Source organism: Mus pahari, chromosome 1, assembly GCF_900095145.1.
Source record: "Mus pahari chromosome 1, PAHARI_EIJ_v1.1, whole genome shotgun sequence".
Classification (NCBI taxonomy): domain Eukaryota; kingdom Metazoa; phylum Chordata; class Mammalia; order Rodentia; family Muridae; genus Mus; species Mus pahari.
In genome coordinates, this window is record NC_034590.1 from 147765251 (window position 1) to 147792905 (window position 27655).

The following is a 27655-nucleotide window of genomic DNA, read 5'->3' on the forward strand; positions in this document are numbered from 1 at the left end:
AAAAAAACAAAAAAAAAAGAAATGCTGAAAATATCACAATACCAATCTCAACAGAAGCACGGTTAACCAAACATGAACTGACTGAAAACAGAAAACTGACAGACTAACAGTATAAAGGACTCAGAAATAAACCACACACCTAGAGTCATCTAATTTTTGACAAAAGTGTCAGAAATGTACATTGAAGACAGTCTTTTAAACAAATAATGGGGGCAAAGCTAGATTCCAACCCCACGTGTGAAAGTATAAAACTTACAGCCATGAATACAAATCAATTTAAAACAGATCAGAACCCCTCATGTAATGCCTCAGACAGAATCCCCTGGGAGAAGCATGGGCAAAACACTCCAAGACACAGGTATAGGCAAGGACTTTTCTGAAGAGGCCTCTGATGCCACAGGAAATAATTCCAAGACCTGCAAGATGAGATTGCATCAAATCAAAGGCTTGTGCACAGCAAAGGAAACCAGGATCAAAGTGAAGATCCAGCCCCTAGAATGAGAAAAGCTGCCCTGGTAAACACTAGAAGGCTTGCTACGGTCATGGAGATCTTCAGGCATAGTGGCGCTGAATCCCAGACGATTAAAACAGGGAGATGGCCAAGTTCTAGGTCACCTGGGACAAAGCAAGTCCCAGATCCAGGTGTGGTGGCACACACCTTTAATCTAGGCCACACCCTCTGCTGGAGACCTATATAAGGACATGGGAAGGAGGAGGATTGACTATTTCTTCTTTGCCTGCTTGCGGTGTGGGACTGAGCAACAGCTAGATCCTTGGACTTCTGTTCTGCTGCTGCTGACCATTGTTGGGCGTTGGACTACAGACTGTAGGCCATCAACGAATTCCCTTACTATATAGAGACTACCCATAAGCTCTGTGACTCTAGAGAACCCTGATTAATACAGGTTCTATGGCCTCCTGAGAAGGAAGCGTATCATTTATCTGATAGATGGAAGGAATATTCTATAGATACCTCGTGAGTACATTCGATCTAATGCATAGTTTGATTCTGATGTTTCTTTGTTAATTTTTAGCTTTGATAACTAAAGATGGAAGGAAGTTATATTGAAAATACCACTGTTTTAGTATCAGGGCCTATTTCACCTTTTATGTATATTAATATTTGTTTCATAAAATTGGGAGCTTCAAAGTTTGGTGGAAAAGTAATTCATGATTTTTCATTTATGAATGTGTAGTGAAGATGTTTATATCTCCTGCCTAATTTTTGTTTAAAGTCTACTTGATCAAGATTCAGAATAGGCACACCAGCTTAGCTTTTGGGGGTGGGCCTTCCATTCACTTGATAGAGTAGCTTTATCCTTAGACTCAGTGCGTGGATGTCTTCGAGGGTTAGATCTGTTTCTTAGAGACAATAGAAGGGAGGATCTAAGTTTGGTTTGGATGATTGGTTTTGGTTTTTCAAGACAGGATTTCTCTGTGTAGCCCTGGCTGTCCTGGAACTAGGTCTGTAGACCAGGCTGGCCTAGAACTCTCATTCCCCTGCCTCTGCCTAAAGGCCTGACAGCCACTGCCCAGTGCATCTAGTTTTTTTGTTTGTTTGTTTTTGTGATTTTGACACAATCTTTCTATTGTGCGGCTTTGCAGGTCCAGGAACTCTTATGTAGACAGGTCTAGATGGCACCAGGATCTGCCTGCCTCCACCTCCCTGGTACTGGGATTAAAGGTGTGCACCACCAAGCCCAACTCTAGTTATTTAAATCGAGTGAACCTCTCTGCCCTTCATTAGTGATATGCAGTGATATTCGTGATTACATCATCATTGGAAGATGTTTACTAATGACTCCTTTTGGTAGTAGTGGTGGTGGTTGGTCTCTCTCACTTCCTTCTCCGATACAATATCAGGAATTTTTCTGCCTTCTGTATCAGGCATGGTAGATTCCTTGTAAGATCCTGCTCATCTATTTATCTTGAAAATGTACCATTTCCTGTGTTCTCTTCTTTGGTTATAGTATTCTTTAAATATCTTGTTGATCATGCACTGCCTTAGCTTGTGATTATCATGGAATATTATCCATCAATTTTAAAAGAAAACTTCACTGGCTATAATAGAATTGTTTGGCTGGTATTTATTTTCATAACTTAAAGTGTGTTCCTCCATTTATTTATGGTCTTTAGGGTTTCTCCCGTAAGGTGCGCTGTCACTCTGTTTGCTTTTATAAATGAGCTGGGTTTTTCATTTTGTTGTTGTTTGGTGTGTGTGTGTGTGTGTGTGTGTGTGTGTGTGTGTGTGTNTTGTTTGGTGTGTGTGTGTGTGTGTGTGTGTGTGTGTGTGTGTGTGTTTGAGACAGAGTCTCACTATATAAAGCATGGGTAGCTTGTGTGTGTGTGTGTGTGTGTGTGTGTGTGTGTGTGTGTGTGTGTTTGAGACAGAGTCTCACTATATAAAGCATGGGTAGCCTGGAGCTCACTGGCTGACCAAGATGACCTTGAGCTCAGAGATCAGCCTGCCTTTGCCTTCCCAAATGTTGAGATTAAAAGCTTTAGAAAATTTCAGTTGTAGTTTGTTTGTTTGTTTGTATGTATGTATGTATATGTATGTATTTAAAACTCCAGATTTTATTCCCCTCCTGGTTCATTCTCCGACTGATCCACATCCCATACCTCTTCCCCTCACCCCTTCTCCAAGAGGATGTCCCTGCTTCCCAACCTCTACCCTACCAGACCTCTAAACTCCCTGGGGCTTCCAGTCTCTTGAGGGTTAGGTGCATCTTCTCTGACTAAACCTAGACCCAGCAGTCCTCTGCTGTCTGCATGTTAAGGGCCTTATATCAGTTGGTGTAGGCTGCCTGGTTGGTGGTCCAGTGTCTGAGAGATCTCAGGGGTCCAGGTTAATTGAGACTGCTGGTCCTTCTATAGGGTTGCCCTCCTCCTCAGCTTCTTCCAGCTTTTCCCTAATTCAACCACAAGTGTCAGCAGTTTCTTTTTGGTTTTTCGAGACAGGGTTTCTCTGTATAGCTCTAGTTGTCCTGGAACTCATTTTGTAGACCAGGCTGGCCTCGGACTCAGAAATCCGCCTGCCTCTGCCTCCCAAGTGCTGGGATTAAAGGCATGCGCCACCACGCCCGGCTGTGTCAGCAGTTTCTGTTCATTGATTGGGTGCAAATATCTGCATCTGACTCTTTCAGCTGCTTGTTGGGTCTTTCGAAGGGCAGTCATGCTAGTCCCTATAAGGTCAACAAGCAGAAGGGCCCAAGCAAGAATGCCTCAGTCCCACTTGGGAGGAAGAAGAAAGCAACCACAAGGGGGAAGGAGGGAGGAACCTGGGAGGCAAAGAGGATAAAGAGGGTGAGAGGGGAACATGATCTGGTATTGGGTCAGGGGAGAAAGGACTGAAGCCCTGAGGACCAGCAGAAAGAATAGAAACAGGCAACCTTGGGAGGTAGGAGGTTGGGGGGACCCTCCAGAATGTGCCAGAGACCTGGGAGGTGAGAGACTCTCAAGACCTTAGATGAAATGCCCTATATTAGGGAGAGGGAACTTGTAAAGTCTACCTCCAGCAGAAAGACAGGGCATCAAATGTGGGATGGGGTTGCCATCCCACAGTCAAAACTCTTGACATATAACTGTTCCTGTCTGAAAGAACTGCAGGGATGGAAATGGAGAGGAGCCTGAGGAAAAGAAGGTTCAGGGACAGGTCCAAAGTAGGATCCTAACCTGACACTATTACTGAGGCTATGTTATATATTTTAAAGTCTATTCTTTTTATTATATTCCAGAGTTCTTATACAGTAGTCATGCTCATTTATTATTGACCTTATTAACGCTTAAATGTAGCATATTCATGGTTGATATTCTTCCTTCTATTTGGTCTATTGGGGATGTTTTCCGTCGTTTTTAATTTGATTTCGTCAAGATTTTATTTCCAGTGGTTCCTACTTGTTTCATGTCTCTGTTCCCTCTGCGTTTGTCCTCCCCGTTGGTGACTTTCTCACGTATCCTGCCATCTTTCCCATCCATTTTGCTGATGTCTTCTTCTGTGTTGTTGCCTTTCTACTCCATGTCCTAGACTGAATTCATCCCACGCACTTTTTTTTTTTCTTGTTCTTTTTCACATCATCTACAGTAAGCAGGGAATTCTTTACCCAGCTCTCTTCTCATTTCAGTACGGGGTTGGGTTTAGTAGTTGAGTAGTTGTGAACTCCGGAGAGGTCACATGGCTTGGCGTCCCACATTCCTGCGTTGAGGTTTCGCATCTGTCGGTTTGACTAGCTTTTCTGGTTTATTGGGAGGGTCTTCACTCAAAGCCCATCCCATTCAGAGCAGAGGACACAGACTGTTTTGTCGGCAACACCACCAAACTGTACAAAGGCAGATGCACTTGATGGTGCCGGGAGAGGCATTGCAAAGTAAAATGCCAGCCTCACAGGCGCGGGGACCTGAGGGCAGACGCCCAGACTCTGCTCACAGGTACCTGGAATCCTGGTGCTGTTAGGGGTATAGAGACAGGCTGTCTCTTGCGTTCTAGCCAGACTCGTCAATAGATAAGCACCAGGCTATTGTGAGAGAGCCTAAAGATAAAGGTAAGAGAGTGATCAAAGAAGATACTCAAGTATTGACCTCTGTCCTCCAAACACATGCCCACACCTGTACATGCCCACATAAGCACAGAAACATGCACAAAGAAATATACTTAGAATTCCTCCCCAATGATCATTAAAAACAGAAAGTAGTAGAATTACTGATACTGTAAAGTTAAAAAGTTAGTTATTTAGAGGGGGCTGGAAAGATGGTTTAGTGGTTAAGAGCAATGACTGCTCTTCCAGAGGACCCAGTTTTCATTCCCTTCACACATAGCAGCTTACAGCTGTCTGTAACTTCTCTTCCAAGGAATCTAATGCTCTTGTCTGGCCTCCATAGGCACATATGGTACACAGACATACATGTAGGCATAACCCCCATATACATAATAAAAGTAATAAAAATCTTTAGAGCAAGCATGAAAATAGTAAATTATTTTGAATATTAGATTTCATGTCTGACATAAGGAGTTTCTTAGAACGTCTTAGAACTTCACAGATTCTAGTAGCTTCTTTTATAACCTTCCAAGTACGCCACTCGTTTTCTGGTGTCAGTAAAGCTGCTCATCTTGATATTTCTGTGCTATGTAATGTAGAAATGAGCCAGCTAAAAATGTGATCATTGATCGTGGGAGCTATACCTGAGGCAGGAGGATTGCTAGTTTCAGGCCTGCCTTGCCTGTGTAGTGAGCTTGTTCTCACTATGGGCAACATTGTAGAACCTCGCCTCCAAAACAGAGAGTAGAAAAGAAATGTCTCTGTAATGCTTGGGAAAGGTCATCTATTTTTTAAGGTGTTGTCTTTAAACTATACTATTTGTGTATAAATATGTGTGAAGTAACTATTTGGCTATCTGCAATGCAAATTAGTTCCAAGCCAGATAGAAGTATTTGATTGATATGACCTAATTCAAAAGGCTATCTGGAATTGACTACAATAGGTGGTGATTTTACAGAAAAACCAGTCTGGTTTATAGTCACTAAGAGGAACAGAGACTCGGAGGCACTTCGTTTCTTCTTACTTTGGTTAAATAAGAGGACCTCGGGACCCATGTCCTCCTTTGTCTTCTCCAGATGTAGGCCACATGAAACTGCAGCCTTCAGCCTTCTGGCCGGTCAGTCCATTGCAGTTTGTTATACCTTTAAAGAACTTATTTCTACCGGAAGTTAAGGTTTTGCAATTGCTTTGGAGAGCACAGTTCCCCACAACTGACATTTGAAATAAGCCTGTGTAATATTTAACTTACAATATTTAAGATAACATTTAATACATGATATGGCATATTAAAGTTGTAATGTTATAGATAAGTTAATAACTTTATATAAAGTGCGTATAAAGTTTATAAACCAAGAAGAAAAACATGGCATGTCTATATACATGTCAAGTCTGTGTATTACAAGTTCTACTTGCTTGGCTTGCTAATGACTAGTTGGTTGCTGGATGCTTCTAATGTGAGCTGTCTTAATAGACATAAAGGCTTCATCTTTGTAAATATCAGTATTGACGAACCTCATGTCTGTGCTTCTCAGTCCGGTTTCTAATTACCAAAAGTGTTTCCTTCTAGTAGTGAAAATGAATCGCTTCAGTTAGAACTTATTAAGACTTACTCTGTGGAGCCAGGTGTGGTGGTGCACGCCTTTAATCCCAGCACTCAGGAGGCAGAGGCAAAGGTAGGTGGAATTCTGAGTTTGAGGCCAGCCTTGTCTACAAAGTGAGTTCCAGGACAGCCAGGGCTATACAGAGAAACCCTGTTTCGAAAAAAACCAAAAAAAAAAAAAAAAAAAAAAAAAGACTTCCTCTGTAAAGAGGACGAAAGAATTAAGGAGACACTCTTAGGGATGTGAAGACTTACCAACTTAGTTACCAAGTCCCAGGGACCTTCTAGGGGCACCTAGTGATGCCCAACATTTGTTTAGCATTCGGGGGAAGTGACATCATGGTAAATGCAAATCAGGAGCAACAGCTCCTAACAATGCTTGCTTTTCAAAGGATGAGTATGTAGCACAACCTTTAATCCCAGCAGAGGCAGGCGGATTTCTGAGTTCGAGGCCAGCCTGGTCTGCAAAGTGAGTTCCAGGACAGCCACAGCCAGGGCTATACAGAGAAACCCTGTCTCAAAAAACAAAAACAAACAAAAAAAAAGAGTACGTGCATTTACATCTCTTTGAATTTGGGAGCATATAGTAAATTAAAACTATCTGATTGTCTCTAGCTGCATATGTAGCAGAAGATGGCCTACTCGGCCATCACTGGGAATAGAGGCCCCTTGGTCTTGCAAACTTTATATGACCCAGCACAAGGCAAGGCCTGGGCCAAGTAATGGGAGTGGGTGGGTAGGGGAGCAGGGGCGGGAGGGGTGGGTATAGGGAACTTTCGGGATAGCATTTGAAATGTAAATAAAGAAAAAACAACAACAACAACAACAACAAAAAACTATCTGATAACAGAGCTTCTCATAACTTACCAATGATAGAGGTAGTGAATGGGCCTCCCTCTTGGTGATTCTGTGCAACGCGCCTTGAGATTGCAGGGTGTGGTCATCCTCAAGCTAGGCGCCAGGAGTGCTGTATCTGTCTGCCACTGTCAGAGCAGACCTCCTTTGAGCCAGCTAATCTAGGCAGATCTAGATCTGCAGCTGCAGTGCCTGTATTTTCAGAGGTGCCCTACCTGGTTGCAGCTGCTGTTTTTTCAAAGGTGAAGAGATTGTGGGCGATCTCCACCTTTGCCTCCAGGGTCTCTTCCTTCTTAGCCAGGATCTGGCTGAGTAGCCAGCTGCCCTGAGGCTACAGCTACCACAAAAGGCACACCAGCTTGAATAGATAGCTCATAGGTCGTCACCCAAGACAAAATGGAGGAACGGATCCTCTAAACATCACTAGGGCTTCTGGGTATTTTGAAATGAGAGGTGAGAGGTCAAGATCCTTACTTAACAAATAGGACAGAAAGTTTCTGATGAACGCTTTCTTGAAAGTCAGGGAAATAAAATCTTGCATCTGTATGAAACTAGACTTATGGGTATATCCATTTCTTAATTTCACCTTGTGATAACCAATTTAAGCCAAGACTTGTATTACTCATTTGCCCCATAAATTGTAATCTTATCTTTAAATTCCTGGAGGGTGGAAAGCAGACGTCTTGCAGGTCAGCTAGCTCCTCCTCCTGGCATACTAAAAGGAAATAATGTGTATGAAGAAATCTGTTTCTAAGCATGTGTTTGTGGAAGGGACTTTAATTAAACAAATGCTCCATTATTGTCGTATCTTCATAACAAGGAACAGTACAGATGTGGGAACTTTAAAAGTTAATTCGAAAGAATGTTTGTCTATTGAACATGTATGTAGTCAGTGGAACTGGTGGCATGATAATTCACAAAGTTCCTGTTTTATATGTTCTTCCTCCTAGCAGGGCCATTTAACTGATGAGAAAACGGAGGCATGGCTGGTTAGTTGGCCTGGAACATAAACCCAGGAGCAACTAACTGTATTGTGATCTGAACACAGGCAGCCTTGCTTGCAATGGTGGACACTCTTCCTTTCCTTGTTTGTGCATGGGTCCATTCAACAAACATGTAATAAGAATCTGTTGCATTTTAGGCTCCACTGTAGGGATCAGCAGGGGTGGCATATGTGTATATCCATTTCTAGATATATACAGCCCTGCCCTTGGAGAGCTGGGAGCCCTCCGGTCACTGTCTGTCCATGTGGCCAACTTACATTTCCGTGTGCCACCTTTCTTGGATGCTGGTGCTCTTTATTTGGATTCTTGTGAAGAAGACATTATAGATCTCGTATCAGGAGAAGCTGTCTCTAGGTAGATAATTCTTCCTAACAGAGGTAACTATTAAAGACAGATTGTCTTTCTCCTCTTGAACTATGAAGAGGAAGTTACCGTGGTACCACAGGTTCATGACTCTGAAATCCAAGAGTTAGCTCATGTCTCCCTGCTTGAAATTAGACCCCCAACTCTGGCATTCTAAAACAGAGACAGGAGAAAAGAAATGTCTACAGTGGTCAGTCATTAAGTCCTTGAATACCTGAAAACAAATAGACTATGAAAAACCTCTGAGTTTTTTTAAGTCATTTTTTTCCTCCCTCCTCCCCTCCATCTGAGCTACAAGGTCCAAGATGGGATTGTGAGAGGAGGGAGAAGAGCGTCCACTCTTGAGGCTCTCCTCCTCCTCTTCCTCCTCCTCCTCTTCCTCCTCCTCTGCCTCCTCCACTTCCTCTTTTTCTCCTCCTCTTTCTCCTTTTCTTTCTCTTCCTCCTCTCCCTCCTCTTCTTTCTCCTTTTCCTCCTCTTCTTTCTCCTCCTTCTCTTCCTTCTCTTCTTCCTCTTCTTTCTCCTCCTCCTCTTCTTCCTCTTCCTCTTCTTTCTCCTCCTCCACTTCCTCCCAGTGTATACCTCTTCCTCCTCCTGGCTGCTGGCCAGCCCAGCCGGTCAACACTGCTTACCTGACAGTCCACTGCTGACTCTGTACTCCTTCCCGAAGCCTCGTCTCCTCCTTGCTCCTAAGGAGTCTGCTAATCCTGGCAGATGTGGGCTAGATAGCTCAAGTGAAGGCTCATTAACTCCCCATATGGAGAATCTGTATTTTATTGGGAGAAAGGAAAAAAAAAAAACAACTTCTGTTACTCCCTCGGTAGAGGGAAGTAAGTAAATTCTTAATGTTGACCTAGTTATTAAAACTTTTATAGGCACTAGTTTCCTGATAGAATCTTCAAGATTCTCCGTCTTAGTTTTAAAGCTTGAGTGGGTTGCAGAGGAAGGAGTACCTCCTGACCATTGCCTCCTTTCATGAATCATCTCAATCCAATTAGTTATAATAACAATATATGAAGAGAATTTTGCTGTATGTAATGTTTAAGACAGTGGTATAGCCTCAGAGTTTAGCTGGGGATGTAGCTCAGTGGTAGTACACTTGCCTAGTATAATAAGCTCCCCCACCCCCATCCCTGGGATTTGATCTCAAATGCTCACAATTGCTTGCCATGCAAGTTTGATGTCCTGAGTTTGATCCCAGAACCTATGGTAAAGGAGAGAACCAACTTCTAAAATTTGTCCTCAGACCTCGGCACTGTGACGACTCACCCCAGCACAGATGCTCCAACGGGCCTGTGTGTGCACTGAATAAACTTAAAAACACTTAAGATACCAAGTAAATGAAAATAAAACTTGGTCTCTTGGTACTAGATCTGCTGCTTAATTCTTATCCACAGCAATTGATAAAAGTAAAAACTTTTCCTGGAATTTATCTTTCTGGTATTTGGTGGTTGATGTCACTGGGGTTTCAGAGTGTCTCCTCACTTAGAATAAATACTCTGCCTGGAGATTTAGGGAATTGTTCTTGCTTTCTACCTTTAAATTTCCTGTCCATTCATCACCCCAGGACTTCAGTGTAACCTCCTACAGATTTGAAATGTCACAGTTCTGGTGATTGCAGAAATTCAGTTTTCCTTATAGTTTGATAGAATTTCAATTGTAGTCTCTCTCTGTATGTGTGTGTGTGTTCATGTTTGTGAGGGGGAGTGTTTTGCTTGTGTGTATATTTGTGTACCACATGCCTGCAATGCCTGTGGAGGCTAGAAGAGGGTATAACATCCCCTAAAGTTAGTTGTGAGCTACTAGTTGGAATTCAAACTGGGAATGGAATACAGGTCCTCTAGAAGAGCTCTTAACCTCTCGAGCCATCTCTCCAGCCCCTCAGTTCTGTTCGTCAGTCAATCTTCAAGAATTACTGGAACTTGCTCCATCTATCCATTAATGCCAGAGTAAAGAAAACTAGGGTTGTCGTCCACACCCACTTCCTCTTTCCAAAGAAGGGGGGAAAATGTTGACTTTTCATGTTAGCACAATACATTTAAAATGCTTTAACATATTGGACTAGGAAGATGGCTCAGCAGTTAAGAGTATATCTGCCACAAAAGTTTGAGGACTTGAGTTTGGGTCACCAGCACACATGTGACAGCTGAGTTTTGTTAGGGCAGTGAGTACAGAGACAGGTGGATCCCCAGAGCTCAATGTGTAGCCAACTGGTGTGACTCTGGTTCAGGGGTGTCTCAAAAGATAAGATGAGGAAGGATGGAGACATGAGATGCCATCCTGTCTACACACTCATGACCATACACAAAAAGAAAGCATGTTTTTTTGTTCCAGAGTCTTAGTACTGTGCCTGTCACTGGCATTCCCCTGCTAGGTTCTCCTCTCTGGCTTTCCCATTTGTCCCTCAGATTCATAGCCTTTGGGGTTGTACCTTGTGACCTTTCTAGCAGGCAAGGTGGGCACATGGGACTGACCTCTTGACCCCTGCACACCGCTGCTGCTTTTGCATGCAGTTCCTATCATTTGCTCGTGTTCTGTTTAGCACCGTTAACGAACTTGATATATCTCTGTATAACTCTTTCCTGTGGCTAAGTCTCCACTCCCTGGTGTGATTTTAATTAACAGTCCTGGAAGGCAGGGATTATACCTCTATCTATTCTGTGAAGATTCACCCTAGAACAAAATCAAAGAAAAATAAAATAAAATATGTGTTGTCTTGTATATGTGTGTTCTGGGTCTACAGAGAAGGCTCAGTGATTTGAGGTGTCTCGAAGATGCCATTTGAAATCAGTGGATACCTAGAAAGTACAAAAGGATTGTTCCGATTTAACAGGAGTAGGCAAGATTGACAGGGTTAGATCAGGGTGTCAGATTGTAAGAGGGCCGACCATTTAGCTAGCCAGAGGTGAAGGACGTGCGTGCATTAAAGCTTGGAAGTCATGAGGGGCTGTGGAGGTGACAGGGATCTGGGGTGGCCTTACATCAACTGTTTTAGCATTCTTTTAAGAACAAAGGGCTCTTTTAAAACAAGGGGCAAGATGTGGCATACTGTAGCTAGGAGTCCTGTGGCTCTGCTAGGTGGGGACAGTGTGACAGCTCTGTGAGCAGAGCTGATTCATAGTCTGCTGAGTATGAAGAGAAGGGATGATAGTGGCCTGAGCAAGCAGGGGTAGGAATTCGGGAGATGCTGGCAAACTCCTTGACAGTTCCTGGGTTGTGGAAACGCTCACAGTGAGAGAGAGACGCTGTGCCTTCAGTCAGTTCTCTGTCCCCATCTTCCTTACTCCTGTCACTCCTCCATCACCAATTTTAGGCAGTCATTGACTTTGAGTTATAATATTTATGGTTGTAACATAAACTCACTTGGACCCAATAGAATACTTTTATTACATTTTAATAATTTTCTATAAGCTAGGTAGGAAGACATTTACATTATAGGAGACAGTTTATATATTAACGATCTTCTGTTAAAAGACAATATTGGACATTTTTCGATTGCCGGCACTGAGAGACTGAGGCCAGAATGCCAGAATACCGGGACTGTGCGAAGGAACAGAGAGATGGTGTGCACAAAGGTTATGGGGAAACTGAGCTGATAGGTACCACAGCCAACTACAGGGCCATGGGCCCCACTGCTGAGGCGGACAAATCAGCAGCAGAGAAGAGAAGACAGTTGATTCAGGAGTCTTATGTTCTTGGGTGGTGATATGGAACACACCCATTTGGTGAAAGGTTTGGATTTTGCGTTGCTTCAAAAGGTGCATGCTGAGGTTGCCAGCAAGGAGAAGGAGGAAGAGGAACTCATGGAAAAGCCCCAAAAGGAAACCAAGAAAGATGAGGATCCTGAGAACAAAATTGAATCTAAAACACGCCTTGGCCGAAATGTATATCGGGTGCTTTTCAAGAGTAAACCATATAAACGAAATGAGCTGTTCTTACCAGGACGTATGGCCTATGTAGTAGACCTGGATGAATATGCAGACACAGATATTCCTACCGCTCTCATACGCAGCAAGGCTCATTGCCCCAATATGGAGGCCCAGACTACACTGACTACAAATGACATCTTTATTAGCAAGCTCACCCAGATTTTGTCATATCTGAGGCAGGGGACCCGAAACAAGAAACTCAAGAAGGATGAAGGAAAACTGGAAGAAAAGAAACCTCCCGAGGCTGACATGAACATTATTAAAGACCTTGGGGATTATATTCTTCCTTCTACAACCAGGACACCTCAGGACAAGAAGCGTGAGAAGTACCGTGAGTGTGACCTTGAACATGATGGGGAATGGGAGCGAGAGAAGGAAAAGAAAAGGCACAGCCACTTTGAGAAGCCAAAGGTGGATGATGAGCCCATGGATGTTAACAGAGGATCTGGATCTGCAAAGGAGTTGATCAAGTCCATCAAAGAGACATTTATTGGGTCTGCTGGTTGGGATGGCGCCAAATCGTTGAAGAAGCCAGAAGATAAGAAGCAGCTGGGTGATTTCTTTGGCACGTCCGACAGGTATGCAGAGCGCTATCCAGCCATGATGGATGACATGGCTGTAGATAGCACTGAAGAGGTAGATTATAGCAAAATGGAGCAGGTAACAAGAAGGGTCCTTTAGGCCACTGGGACTTTGATACTCAGGAGGAATACAGAGAGTATGTAAACAACAAGGAGGCTTTGCCTAAGGCTGCATTCCCGTATGGTATCAAGATGGCCAAAGGACAGAAAACCAGATGGTTCAAAGAAACCAATGAGAAGGCAGAGCTTCGACAGTGGAAGAAACTAAGTGCAGTTATTGAGAAGAGGAAGAGGATGGAAGCAGATAGGGTGGAAGTGAAAAGACCAAAGTACTATCTCTAGTTCCAGCCATCACCTCATGGCTGTTCTTAGTTGCTTGTTTCTACAATTCCTCAGAAGGTTGCAAACTGTTTTGGTTGTTGTTGGTGGTGAATGTTTCTAAACTGCTCTTCTGAAGGTCCTGAGTTCAAATTCCAGCAACCACATTGTGTAATGAGATCTGACGCCCTCTTCTGGTGTGTCCGAAGACAGCTACAGTGTACTTATTTAAAATAGTAAATACATCTTTGGGCCACAGTGAGCAGGACTGAGCGAGCAGCCAGGCCTACTGGAGCGGGCAGAGGTTCTAAATTCAATTCCCAAACAACCAGATGAAGGCTCACAACTTCACAACTATCTGTACAGCTACAGTGTACTCATATACATAAAATAAATAAATCTTTTTAAAGAATGTGTGGTGGAAGTGGCTGCTGTTACTAGCTCTCCTCCTCCCCCTTCTCCATCCATTTGTGGCGGCTGGGGGGGGGGGTGCGGAGCAGTTCTTAAGTTGTTCTGTTTACTGTATATCCCATAACTTCATGTACTTGAGAATTTCTAAAAGGCATAAATAAAACTGAACTGATGCTTTTGTTTCAGGCTTGGCTCAACCCAAATCAGCTGTGATCTTTTTGGATTTGCACTTTCTGGGGTGTTGGTGGTCTTGTGTCTGTAAAATGAAGTAAAAGATTCATGTCTCAGTGCTATATACTTCGATTACCAGGAATGCATTGATCTATTTTGCCATGTTTTTGTTGTTATTTTTAATCAGACTAATGTTTATATTTTAAATTACTTTTCCGTGGGTTTTATTGTTTTATTTTCTCGAAGCACTGGGAATTTATAGGCTTGTACCTGCTAGGCAAGCGAACCACTTGCTTTTTTTTTTTTTTTTTTTAAACTTTTTTGGTTTCTAAAGAAGATAGAGAAGGGATCGCAACCTGGTGAATAAGAATTGTCCCATGGGCTGGTGAGATGGCTCAGCAGGTAAGAGCACCCGACTGCTCTTCCGAAGGTCCTGAGTTCAAATCCCAGCAACCACATGGTGGCTCACAACCATCCGTAACTAGATCTGGCGCCCTCTTCTGGAGTGTCTGAAGACAGCTACAGTGTACTTACATATAATAAATAAATAAATCTTTAAAAAAAAAAAAAAAAAAGAATTGTCCCATTTGAACCATATATTTGAATGCTTAGTTATCAAGTTCATCAGGGGTGGGATTTCAGGTTTCAAAAGCATATGCCAAGCCCAGACTCTCTCTTGGCCTAAGTGGGCTCAGGAAGTAGTTCTTAGCTACTTCTTCAGCCTGCTACTTCACACCTGCCTGCTGCCATGTCCCCTCCCGGGATGGGAATGAGCTAGTCCCTGAGGCTGTTAGCAAGCCCCCAGTTACATGCTTTTTCCTCCAGAAGAGTTACCCTGGTCTCAGTTTCTCTTCGCAGCAATGTAAGGATGACTAAGACACTGTTGGACTTCACCTGTGAGTAGGGACACAAAACACTGGTGTCCCCACAAAGGATGGGACCCAATGGCATCTCTCAGTCATACTCCAGCATCTCCATTTCCACAGCCACCACCAGCGACTGCCTAGGGCTTTGGTATCAGCACTCCCTCCCTCCCTCCTTTGCTGGGGTATGTCCTTCCTAAGTCCAAGACCAAGATCATTTCTGAAAATACTGGCAGCTCACTTATTGATCACCAGTTGCATTCATCTCAGAATTCTCAGACTGTTTGTACTCCTGGAAAAGACATTTAAAACACTTTCAGACACAAACTAGACCAATATTAGGCCATTTTGTGTGTGTTACAGTGTATATAGCAGTATCTTCCATTTCACATTTTAGTAGAATTTAGTGTGCAATCCATTGCCTATTTTATTTTATTATATTTTATTTTGTTTTGTTTTGTTTTTTCGAGACAGGGTTTCTCTGTGTAGCCCCGGCTGTCCTGGAACTCACTCTGTAGACCAGGCTGGCCTAAAACTCAGAAATCTGCCTGCCTCTGCCTCCCAAGGGCTGGGATTAAAGGTATGAGCCACCACTGCCTCATTGCCTATTTTAAATATACTAGAAATAGGTTGGCTCTTCACATTTGGATGCGTTCTTTATGAAAGACATGAAGCCTATAGTCACTTGACTTAACTTGTTTTCTTTCGCTTACTATAATTGCTGTGTCTTGTAGGAGCCATCCCATCCTTGAATCATAGTTTCAAAAAGGGGTCCTTAAGAAGATTATAATCACTTAAAGCTCTATATTCTTTCTGCGGCAATATTCAAAGGAGTTTGTTTTACTGCATCTAATTTACCTGTTTAGTTATAAAAATGGATAGTTTTTAAAGGCATCCTGTTCTGCTCCATGCATTTTAAATTTGAGGTATATCTCTGGACACCTGTGCACCTGGATTGTTGTTTTGTTCTTGAAGTCACCTCCACAATCTGTCACTAGCCAGAGGTTCTGCCTGTCTGGAGGAGATAAAGCAAATGCTCTGCATTCTCTCCAAATTCTTCAGCCACCTTTGCTCTGGCTCTTACAAAAGAGATGCTGGAATTGCAGCCCTTATTCTCTTTCTGGTGTGCAAGATTGAAGGTTACTTTGCAGCTTGCTCTTTGGAGAATTCTCCTTTGATATTTGGTCAGTAAGTGATGGCTACCTAGATTTGCCTAGGATCCTAGGAATCCTAGATTATAGTTTTCTAAGAAGTGAAGTGCTGGATCTAAGTTATGCTTAGTAGGATTTATGAGTTTGGGGAGAGCAGTAGGAGAGGAATACAGGACACCTTTCAAGGAGTCCTCCTTTTCTGTTAATGAATGGTGTCTTGGAAGTCTCAAAGTCCACTAGAAGGAGCACTGGGGTTTTTGTTTGTTTTGAACCTTGCAAACAGCAATAAATTTTTACCACTTAAGGTCCTCACTCCCTACAGAAATTTCAGTTTACCTGTATTTGTCAGTGATTTTGATTGCTAAACCTTCCATACTGCTACAAGTTCAATGGTGATTTCTAAATAAGGTTCATAGCAAGCCAGTGTCTCCATGTCCAGTACAACCCCGTGGGTCCACTATAGAAAATATTGCCTCCTATGAAACTGTTCTTCGATGTTTTAAATTATATTTATTTATATGAATGTTTGTGGGTGCTCTTGTGCCACCTTGCCCCTGTAGAGGTCAGAGAACAGCTTGCAGGGGTCGCTCTGTCCAATCTCTTTCCGTTGAAAGCTGAGGACTGATCAAGTCTCCTCAGGCGTGGCTTCAAGTGCCTTTACCGGCTGAGCCGTCTCACCGCCCCAAGGAGAAAATTTAGAGAGGTGACTCAGTTCTAAACGCTGACCATTGCTTTTGAACCGGCCAGGCAAAGCATACTGGTCATTGTTAAGACAGAAAACAACCCTGAGAGGGATGGCGAGGATAAGAACAGAGATAAAATTTGGCCCCAGCTACGTGTCACACAGGAGCAACAAGGGTGGGGGGCAGGGCACTCAGGGTGTCCCAGGCGCCTAGGAGGAGCACGAGCTGGCGGGCGTGGGCTGGGGGCGTGGCCGGCGCGAAGGGGCGTGGCCCACAAGGAAAGGGCGTGGGGATGGGGCGTGGCCGGCGAGAGAGGCGTGGCCTGCGGGCAGGCGGGCGGCTCTGGCGGTTGGAGGTGGGTGGAGCTGCCCTTGGAGGCGGCACCCTCCTGGCCCCGAGGCCCGCCGCGCCCTATCGCGCCAGAGCCGAGTGGCCCCGCGGAGCCCGCGCGCTCCCGCCTGCTGGGGGAGGGCGGACAGGGCGCGGGGGACCAGACAGGCCGCGGCGGGCGCTGTTTCTCTTTCGCTTTCCCGGGCTCGGAGGCGGGCGCGCCGGCGGGCTGAGGAGCGGCGGCGGCCGCTGGGTAGGTACCGCGCGGGGGCGGCCCGGCCGCGCGCCAAGTTTGCGCCGGCGGCCGCGGCGCCCCAGACACCTGCCGCGCCGGGCGCTGGAGCCGGAGCGGCTCGGGGGCGGGGCGGGCGCGCGGGGCTTCGGGGCTGCGCTCGGTGGCGGCGCGGCCGGCCCGCGGAGACTCGTCCTGTCCCGCGGTCCCCGCGCGAGTGGCCCCGGCTCCTGAGACGAGCACCTGCCGGGCGGTGAAGGGCTCGAACCTCCGGGACCCGCGCCGCCTGACGCGGAAAAGTTGCCGCCGGCCGCGCGACACCGCAAGCGCTCGCTTCCTTTCCGCGTCGGGGTGACAGGGCTCTGGGCTTGGGATCTGGACTGCGTTCCCACTGGTTTGCCTCGAGCGAGCGCTCGAGTAAGTCCTGGGAGCAAGGAAAAGTGGAGAGAGGAGCGGAGACCCAGGCGAGGATATTAATGCTTTGCTGAAGGTCACGAAGGCCAGAACCCCGACATTGCAATTAATTAAATTACACTTTTTGTCATATCCTTGACACCGTTTCCCCAAGGGGTAGACGCTCAGAGCTTATACCCTGAACGTTCACAGTGAGTGTGTGCTGATGGAATGATGCCTTCTAGACTTTTCCAGTTATTTTATACTTGCCTATGAGTTAACAGCCAAGATAGTGGAAAAGTTTCTGCCTAATGAGTGAGATTAGTGTAGGATGAGCCTATTGAAATAAGCATCTTCGTTGTTTTCTAAGGTCATCTTTCTTGTAGGGAATTTGCAAAACTTTTAAAAATAACCCAACAAGCTAGCGATTCGTAAAACTGTAAGAATTAATGGCATTTCTTCAGTTTTCAGTGTTCACTATTTCATTTAATCATCACCTTTCTAGGTAGCTGGAGCTCTAATTTTTATCTTACAAATAAAGAATGAAATAAATAGCTACTTGAGACTAACTGTGGCTGGTATCTATTAGAACTTTCTCACTAGCAGAGCAGAAAAGAATGAATTTTGGTAGAGTGCTTGCCTAACATGCACTGTGCCTGAGTTTGATCCCTGTCACAGTGCAAACTGGGAGCGGTGGGTCACACCTGTATTGCTGGCATGTTAAAGGAGGAGGCAGAGGATCAGAAATTGAAGGTCATCCCATCTATACCAGGAGTTGTATGCCAACCTGAGCTATAAGAAACCCAGCCCAGGAAAACAAGAATGAATGAATGAATGAATGAATGAATGTTAAATCAAACTGAAAAAAAAAAAGTAATTGGGGAGAAGCATTAACAAATAGGGATTACAGAGAGGGAGTGTCAGAGAAGGAGTCTCAGGGACAAGGAAGATGCAGTGATGAAGAAGAAAGGCATGTTGGACCGAAGATAGGAGCCTGCAGAGTCTATGGTGAGAGGAGAGGAGTGATCCTGCCCGTGTACCTGAAGTGTTGAAGGAAAGGTTAGAGTCAGTTTGCAATGGAAACCAATTAGGAATGTGGTTTACATCTCCTGGGACAGGCTAAGAACCTTTCATGCTTTTTCTGTTTGCAGAGAGGAAGCACCGACCTTTTTTTTTTTTTCTTCCCATTTGAGAAGTACTAACTGTAATAAATAGCTAGAATAAGCCTGATAGCAAAATGTAAGATGCCCTGCCAGGAGGAAATCTGTCTGGGGGAGGACAGGCACGTCATGTTGATTTGACTGTTAACTGGACGGGGAGTACAGAATGGAAACAGAGACCCTTTGGTAGGGGTTGCTGACTTCAGTTGTGAGACTCCTGGTAGAAACTCAAGCAGGTAGTAAAAGCCCAGTACTGAGGAGCAGTATTAGCTGGGGAGAAGTATTACCTGGAGTCAGCAGCTTTGGGTGCCATGAGTTGCAGTGACAATTGAAGCTTCAGAACTGGGTGAGTTTGTTACTCCCAGTTAAATGACAGTAGATTTACAGGTAATTCTACAATAAAGGTTGTGTCCTGCTCATCACATTTCGACCCTGAAAATGTCCTGTTAATGATATTAAATACAGTATAAGAAATGTGATGCCTTCTCTCTGTGACTTTGGGAACAGGTATGAAAAAGCAGGACAGCCAAAAGGAGTGATGCTCAGTGACCTGTACTCAGGCCGGATGCTCCAGCTTCGGGACACCTACAGGAACACTGCACTAGCTCCTGGGACCAGCTTTTCATCCCCTTAGTGCTCCTCTGCTTGAACTGCTCAAGCCAGCTGACCACGAATGGCTACCCAAAGGAAACACTTGGTAAAGGACTTCAACCCTTACATCACCTGCTCCATCTGTAAAGGATACCTGATCAAGCCCACCACGGTGACAGAATGCCTCCATACGTGTACGTATCTCTACGCCATGTGCTTTCTGTGTGAGACCCAAGCTCGCCTCCGCGTTCCTTTAAAACCGCTGTGCTCTCCTTTGCTCTGGAGTTTTAAGGTTAGAAAGTAGTCTCAATTACTCTCAAGGTAATTTTCAGAATATTTGTCACTGGGATGCTCATAGCATGAAGTTTTCCGATCAGTTGCATCCTAATACGCGTTGACTTTTTAAACCATTTTTTTGTAAAATGCTCTAAAAAAGGCTTTAAATTGGCTATGAATTTGCAAAAGGTGAAGTATTTCAGATTTTTAATATTTTCAAAAATGACCCTGAAGTCATTGGCTCGTGCCTATAACTGATTCCTTCACTAGTCACACCATTGTCAGCATGCCCCAACATCTGGTAGAATGCATGTCCACAGGCCAAATCTTGGGGGGCTCCTGTACCCAGCATCTGCCTTTTGAAGGGTTGCCTTGGTAATTCTAAAGCATACCCAAGTCAAGTTTGAGAATATTGTAATACTGCCACAGCTGAGGAATCTCTAGGATTTTACTGTCTCCTGCCTTACAGAGGGAAAATTGTTTTTTTAACCACTTGTATGAGTATACACACTTTCTGTGCTTTCTGTTACTATAATTTTATTTTCTTATTCAGTGAAACTTAATCCCAGTAACCTCAGTTTAATATCTATCATATGTTCTAAACTAGATGCTGTATGTACACTGAGGCCGTTTTAGCTTTTCATTAATCTTGAAGCAGTTTGCAGTGGTTATAGGGGAAAGAATATTTGGATTATCCTGATTTTTATATGTATGAAAAGTAAGCTTCACTAACTGTGTCTCACAGTTGTTGAGTGGTGGACCTGAATTCACAGTCAAAGCTGTTCAGTTTCTCCTGTAACAACAATGCCTTTGTTCATAATTTCTGTTGAACGCCCACCCCCCCCCCCACGAATGGATAGACTTTATACCCACAAATGAATGAGCCAGATAAATCACTAGAAAATTAAAATGACAAATGTTATGTTATATATAGTTTAATCACAGTTTTAAGCACAGAATTTTACTGAAAACTGTTTGAACATACTGGGACCTGATGGGTCTTGTGGTCAGGTCTGGTTACATAGACTGTGGAAAAGCTATCTAGTCGTATTGATGAATACTCCCCCGGGATGTTAACTGGCTTGTGCTTTTAACTATGAAATGTCTTCTATGGTTAATTTGTCCTTGCCTTGTATTTAACTTGAACAATTAATAATTAACTGTCATTGAAAACATGTATTGATTGCCTACTACATGTCAAGTACAGTGCTAAATACAGTTGATACAAGACTTCTCAAAATAGCCAGGCGGTGGTGGCGCAGGCCTTTAATCCCAGCACTTGAGAGACAGAGGCAGAGGCAGAGGCAGAGGCAGAGGCAGAGGCAGAGGCAGAGGCAGAGGCAGAGGCAGAGGCAGGTGGATTTCTGAGTTCGAGGCCAGCCTAGTCTACAAAGTGAGTTCCAGGACAGCCAGGGCTACACAGAGAAACCCTGTCTCAGAGGGAGGGGGGGAAGTTCTCAAAATAATAAAAATTCTCTGATCCCTTAGGAGATTTTGCATTCTAGGAAGGGAAACTTAAATTCAATATTTATTGGTGATGAATGGCATGAAAAGGAACATATTGTAGGCAGAGACAAGGTTACTTTATATGATGTCATGTCAGCCTCTCTGTGCTGTTTATACAGAAAGCTTAAGTGGTTGAGCTCTGTAGGAATGCAGGAAGAACCTTCTAGTCAGAGAGAATAGCAAGTAAGACCAGAGACTGTGACCTGGAACATGCTTGGCAGGACCTAAGAGCATCATGTAAGTTAGAAGGCTGTCCTGCAAGTCTGCTGTGCACACATGCACATGTGTGCACGCATATGCCACCTGAAGACTTGGGCTTCAAAAGTAGTGTGATTTGGGATGGAGTTAATGAAGAGTGATCGGACTGTGGATGTTTGGGGGAGGGGGAAAGCCATTAAGAAGTACACGCTGGAGTGGACAATCAAACATTGTCTCTTGATTCCTATTGTACCTGTTCATACCTATGTATAGTCCACAGTCTGCTTTGTTTCACTGATACTAATATTTGTGCATTTTTCTATTTGGATCTCCAGCAGAAATGGCCAATTATGAGATAAGATGAAAGCACAAATCTCCCAATTTCTCTCTACTATAAGTTATAAAACTATCCTGAAAGATATTTTAAAATAAAATCCCAAATCATTATCTCTTATTTTGAAGAAAACCAAAAGACCCTAGAAGTATTTATTACTGGTTATAAGCAAAAATTATTTTTATGTTCTTTTTCCTGAAGTTTCATAAAATTCCTGAGATTTCCAAGAAATTTTACTAAGCTACTTCAATCATTGATTTTAACATTGAAGAAAACACTGTTCTTCGTTAGGGTTTTACTATTGTGAACGGACTGCAACTCTTATAATGAACAACATTTAATTGGGGCTGGCTTACAGGTTCAGAGGTTCAGTCTGTTATCAAGGTGGGAGCATGGCAGCATCCAGTCAGGCATGGTGCTGGAGGAGCTGAGAGTTCTGCATCATCATCTGAAGGCTGCTAGTGGAATACTAACTTCCAGGCAGCTAGGATGAGGGTCTTAAATCTCACACCCACAGTGACATGCCTATTCCAACAGGACCACACCTCCAAATAGTGTCACTCCCTGGGCCAAACATATTCAAACCACTACACACTGCTAATATGCTTTATAAAGAAGTATCATTTTCCATAGGAAGATTGGCTGAGCTTTTCTTTTTTGCCTTTTTTTAATTGAAAATTGCATACAATATAGTCTGATTATTGCTCCAGTCCTTCCTACTCCCCCGACCTACCAACCTAACTGCATGCTTTCCTTTTGTCTTTTTAAAAAAGTAAACAACAGGGCTGGACATGGCTTTAATCCCGGCACTTAGGAGGCAGAGGTGGGGGAAGCTCTGAGTTTGATGCTTTGAGTTTGATGGTCTACAAAGCGAGTCCAGGATAGCAAGGGTTCTGTTATATAGAGAAACCATGTCTCAAAAACCCAAAACAAAATAAATAAGTAAACAAACAACAACAACAAAAGACCAAGAAACTCACCTGTGTGTACATACATACATACATACATACATACGTACACGGAGTAACCCACAAAAACACAAAATCACAAACCAAAACACACAAGCAAAAGACCAATAAGACAAAAAATTTTTTTCCAAACAAAAGTAATATTAGACAAAAAGACTATAAAAATACCATTTAGTTTGTTTTGTGTTGGCCATTTGCTGAGCATGGAGCCTGTTCTGGGTAATATACCCAGCAAGCCTCCTCCAGTGGGGGAGACTAATGTTTCCTTTGCCGGTGGTATGATACCTATTGCAGATAGCTTTTTGGTTGGGGTGGAAGCTTGGCACTCCTCTCAGTGCCAGCTGAGACCTCATCTCTCTTGAACCTGTGCAGGCCCTGTGCATGCTTCCACAGTCCTTGAGTTTGTTTGTCAGTCCTGTTGTGTGTAAGAACAGTTTCCCTGTCATTTCTAAGAGAGACTGTTTCACAGTAGACTTCTTGGTGTTCTAGCTTTTCAGTGTCTTTCTAGCTCACTTCTCTCGTTCCCTAAGCCACATATACAGGAGTTGTCATAGCTATGTATCTCCATAATCCACTGCTCTGTGCATAGTGTCCATTTGTAGCTTTCTGTGATGGTTTTATTGGCTGTAAAGCCCAGCTTTTTGCGAGGGCTTGTAGCTACAGTTATCTATGGGTCTAAGACTAAGAGTTAAAATGTAGTAAGGAATTACACTGATCTAGTAAAATGGTTGTAGTTGATTCTTTTCCAGTGACCATGAGCTCACTATTCCCAGGAAGCTGGGTAGGTGTTCAGTACTAGGCACACCACCCCGCCATTGTGTGGGAGTTGTCTAGGGTGTGACATACACCTGTGTTTGTATATGTTGTAGATTTAGCAGGCTTTTCGTTGAAGTCAGGGACAAAGGAGCTCAGAAAGTGATAAATGTAGTGCCATGCATTGGTTCTTAACCCTTTTTAGATCGAGAATATTGTAGTTCTTCAGAAAAAAACAAAACAAAACTGTGTTCATAGACATGAAATTCTGTGGTATGGGATTTTACTTTCTACTCTTTCAGAAATTGTGGCAGTAATAATCTCTTGGAATAAGACATGCAAAGAAGACAGGTTCACTGATTGATATAATTGATGCTATGATGAATTTGGTGATTTTGTCTCACATTAAGAATTGAGTTCACTTAGTGGGTTAATGTGTCTGCCATCAAGCCTAAGTTGGATTACACACACACATACACACATACACACACACACACACACACACACACACGGAGGGGGAGGGAGGGAGAGAGGGAGAGAAGTGAGGGTGGAGGAGAGAGAAAGAATGCAATAGAATGTAGGAATGGCTTTTAATCATGATGGCAGATTTTAATTGCTAATTCATTGGTTTTTGTTTTGAAGAGTTATTTTTTAATTATAGGTATACATTTGTGGGTTTGTGCACATGAGTGTAGGTACCCACAGAGGGTGTCAGATCCCATGGAGCTGGAGTTGCAGATGGTTGTGAACTGCCCAGTGTGGGAGGCAGAACCGAAAGGCCCTCTGTAACTGTGTAAGAGCAGTGCAAACTCTTAAGGCTGAGCCATCTCTCCATCTCCTAGTTATTGTTTTTGAACAAATACCATAACTACTTAGTTAAAGAGTAGGGGCTGATATTTAATGCTAAAATCTTATGCCCCATACTCTTGCTATTCAAAGTGCAGTCTCCAGGCTGGCAGCATCCATGAGCAACAGTGTCACCTGGGAACTAATTAGCAGTGCAAATTCTTGGGCTTCACTGCAGACCTGCAGGATCAACCTCTGGGGATAAGGGTGGAAATCTGTATTAACAAGCCCTCTAGGTGATTTCTGTGTTACACTAGAGTCTGACAAGCACCACTCTAGGCCAGACCTTTGCCATCCTAGCATCCCTTAAATTAGACAGCTTACAATTTAATCATACTGCGATTAAAATAAATGTTAATAAAAGATTGAAGTTGTAGCTATTGTTTATTGAATGTCATGGAGAGTTTGAGCTTTCTTTTCATTCATTGTCTTACTGAATTTAACCAAGACCCCTTATAGCTGGGCAGTATTATTTGATCACTCAACAAATGTTTATTGGCACTTACATGTGCCAGGGATTATTCTTACCACAGGAAACAGAACAGACAGGACAGGCCCAACCCATGACCTCCTAGAACTTATGTTCTGATAAGTAGACCAACAACAGGCAAGAAAAGAATGAAGTTTCAGGTTCTGTACCTAACAAGTGCTGTGGGGGAAATGCAGCAGCAGCAACAACAACAAAAAAGCCTTTCTTGGTAGTTACTGTTCAGCAGAGACCAAAGGATAGGAAGACACAGGCTACAGTAAGGCCTGAGGGAAGTGTATTTCAGATCCTTGTTCCAATTCTCACAGATGGAGGATTGAGAAATACTAAAAATCACCCAGTAAATAGTACCAGAGCAGGGTCATCATTCTGCTGTCCAGCTCAGGCACAGGCACATCTGCAAACGCATTGAGACATTTCTTCATCCACTTACATTTATTTTTAATATTTCATTAACATTAATTATATGAGAGAGAAAAAATGGTTTCATGAGTATTAGGTACTCAATAAGGATATAAGTCTACTATTAGTTCTGAATTGAATAGCTATTCTGATTAAAAAAACATTATTTGTGATGAAATTTCTAACGGTTTCTTTATAAAGTGTTTAGTTTTGGAGTAAAAATCTGTTTTTAGAAAAAGAAAACGTCCAGATTGAAACTCCATTACCATAGGCATACATACAACATCACAGGTTGCTGTAAAAGTGAAGTCCCCATCATACTGAGTGAAAGCTTCAGATAGTGCTCTGGCACTCATTGATAAGAGTGATTACAATGCCCTAGTTGTAAAAAAAAAAAAAAATTGGAAAAAAAAAAGAGTGATTACAATGTTCATTTTCATGAACATTGAAATAGGAATAGTTGATGATTTCAAACAGTCTAGGTATTAACTGTTATAAGGTTAAAGATAGATTATGTTAATTAAGCTTTTGAATTTTTTTATTTGCAAGCTGTGAGATAGTGAGGAGTAAACCAAATAGCATGCATCATGGTAGGAGACACAGAAGGATAAACTAGGGATGATAGAAATTTAAAAACTGAAATGATCTTGTATATTGATGTCTGATAAATAGGACCTAGAATGAATTTGAACTAATACCAGCATTGAGCTGAAGTCAGAATATATAACAGAAAGTCATCAGTGCTAGAGATAATGGTAAATAATAAAGAGTATTAAATAAGAACCCAGCATCCAGGCTGACTGTAAACTGAAGAGCTACTGTCTTTATTGTAGGAAATAATATTTCTTTTGGATTCTTTGAAGAATCTTCACAAATGCTGAGGCTTTCTATATACCGATTTCAACAGACTACTGTATTTATAAAGTTAAGTGAGTAAAAAAAACTTCATTAGAATATGCAGTTGCCAATTGAAAAAATGGTTCCTGTTGGAGTGATTATGTTTTTATTGTTGCTGGTAAGCCAGAATTCCTTCATTTGTCATGTAGGTTCTTTCTGACTTGACTACAGTGATACAGTTAAAGGCCTAGAATCTGGGCTCTCTTTAGTATCCTAACCCCTATGACTTCCTTTTGTCTATACATATTTATTGAGCCTGCTCTTGTTCAGACTCTGGCCCAGATACTTGGGGTTTAGTAGGCAGTAGAGTACGCAATAAGGTAAGTAATAAACTAGTATATATTAGAAGGTTGTCACTCTCAGCTATACATAAAGGGAAGGTCAGACTGAGAAAGGGGAATTGGACAATCAAGAAGGTGCTGCAGTTCCTAAAAGTCTGTGTCCAGGAAAAGCTTCAAGGCAGCCACTCTTGAGTTGGTGTTAGAGAAGCTACTCCATCAGACACCTAAGAGATGTTCCCGGCAGAGGAAATAACCAAGGTGAAAGGCTTGAAGGTGTGAGTTTGGCTGGAGAGCGGTGAGTACAGTGCAGAGTGAGGTGAGGTGGGGGTGGCTGTGGGCACAGACTTTGCACAGTTAAGGATTTGGGTGGTTTGGGGTTTAATTTTTCTTTTCTTTTTTCTTTATTTAAATTTCAAATGTTATTCCCTTTCCTGGTTTCCTCCCTGAAAACTTCCTACCCCTTCCTTGCCTCCCCCTCCTCACCAACCCACCCTCTTCCTGTTCCTGGCATTCCCCTATACTGGGGCATAGGACTTTCACAGGACCAAGGGCCTCTCCTTCCATTGATGTCCAACTGGGCCATCCTCTGTTAAATATGCAGCTAGAGCCATGAGTCCCACCATATGTTTTCTTTGGTTGTTAGTTTAGTCCCAGGGAGCTCTGGGGGTACTGGTTAGTTCATATTGTTGTTCCTCCTATGGGGCTGCAAACCCTTCAGCTCCTTGAGTACTTTCTCTAGCTCCTTCATTGGGGACCTTGTGCTCCATCCTATGGATGGCTGTGAGCATCCACTTCTGTATTTGTCAGGCGCCTGCAGAGCCTCATAGGAGAAAGCTATATCCGGCTCCTGACAGCAAGCTCTTGTTGGCATCCACAATGGTGACTGGTTTGGGTGGTTGTTTATAGGATGGATCCCCAGGTGGGGCAGTCTCTGGATGATCATTCCTTTAGTCTCTACTTCACACTTTGTCTCTGTAACTCCTTCCATGGGTATTTTGTTCTTCCTTCTTGAGTTTCATGTATAATGCCAATTGTATCTTGGGTCTTCTAAGCTTCTGGGCTAATACCCACTTATCAGTGAGTGCATATCATGTGTGTTCTTTTGGGTTACCTCATTAATGATGATATCATCCAGATCCATCCATTTGTATAAGAATTTCATCAATTCATTGTTTTTAATAGCTGAGTAGTACTCCATTGTGAAAATGTACCACATTTTCTGTATCCATTCCTCTGTTGAGGGACATCTGGATTCTTTCCAGCTTCTGGCTATTATAAATAAGGCTGCTATGGACATAGTGGAGCATGTGTCCTTATTACATGTTAGATCATCTTCTGGGTGGTATTGCTGGATCCTCTGGTAGTAATTTCCAGAGTGGTTGTACTAGCTTGCAATCCCACCAGCAATGGAAGAGTGTTCCTCTTCCTCTACATCCTCGCCAGCATCTGCTGTCACCTGAGTTTTTGATCTTAGCCATTCTGACTGGTGTGAGGTGGAATCTCAGGGTTGTTTTGATTTGCATTTCCCTGATGACTAA

General features: G+C 43.2%; 1 protein-coding gene and 1 pseudogene across 7 annotated transcripts in view; both read left to right on the plus strand.

Moving 5' to 3' along the window:
- Positions 1-27655, plus strand: part of Pcgf5 (polycomb group ring finger 5) — a 106752-nt gene that overhangs the window by 45547 nt on the left and 33550 nt on the right. For 5 of the 7 annotated variants that reach the window (XM_021203852.2, XM_029543976.1, XM_029544043.1 and 2 more), the window contains exon 2: positions 19086-19363. In XM_021203852.2, the coding sequence (XP_021059511.1) occupies positions 19252-19363 (112 nt within the window). In that variant the 5' untranslated portion in view covers positions 19086-19251. Of the gene's footprint in view, positions 1-16884; positions 17047-19085; positions 19364-27655 lie in introns of those variants that run through there. The other 2 variants (XM_021203834.2, XM_029544010.1) reach the window with 2 other exon arrangements.
- LOC110332965 lies at positions 11880-13269 on the plus strand (annotated as a pseudogene).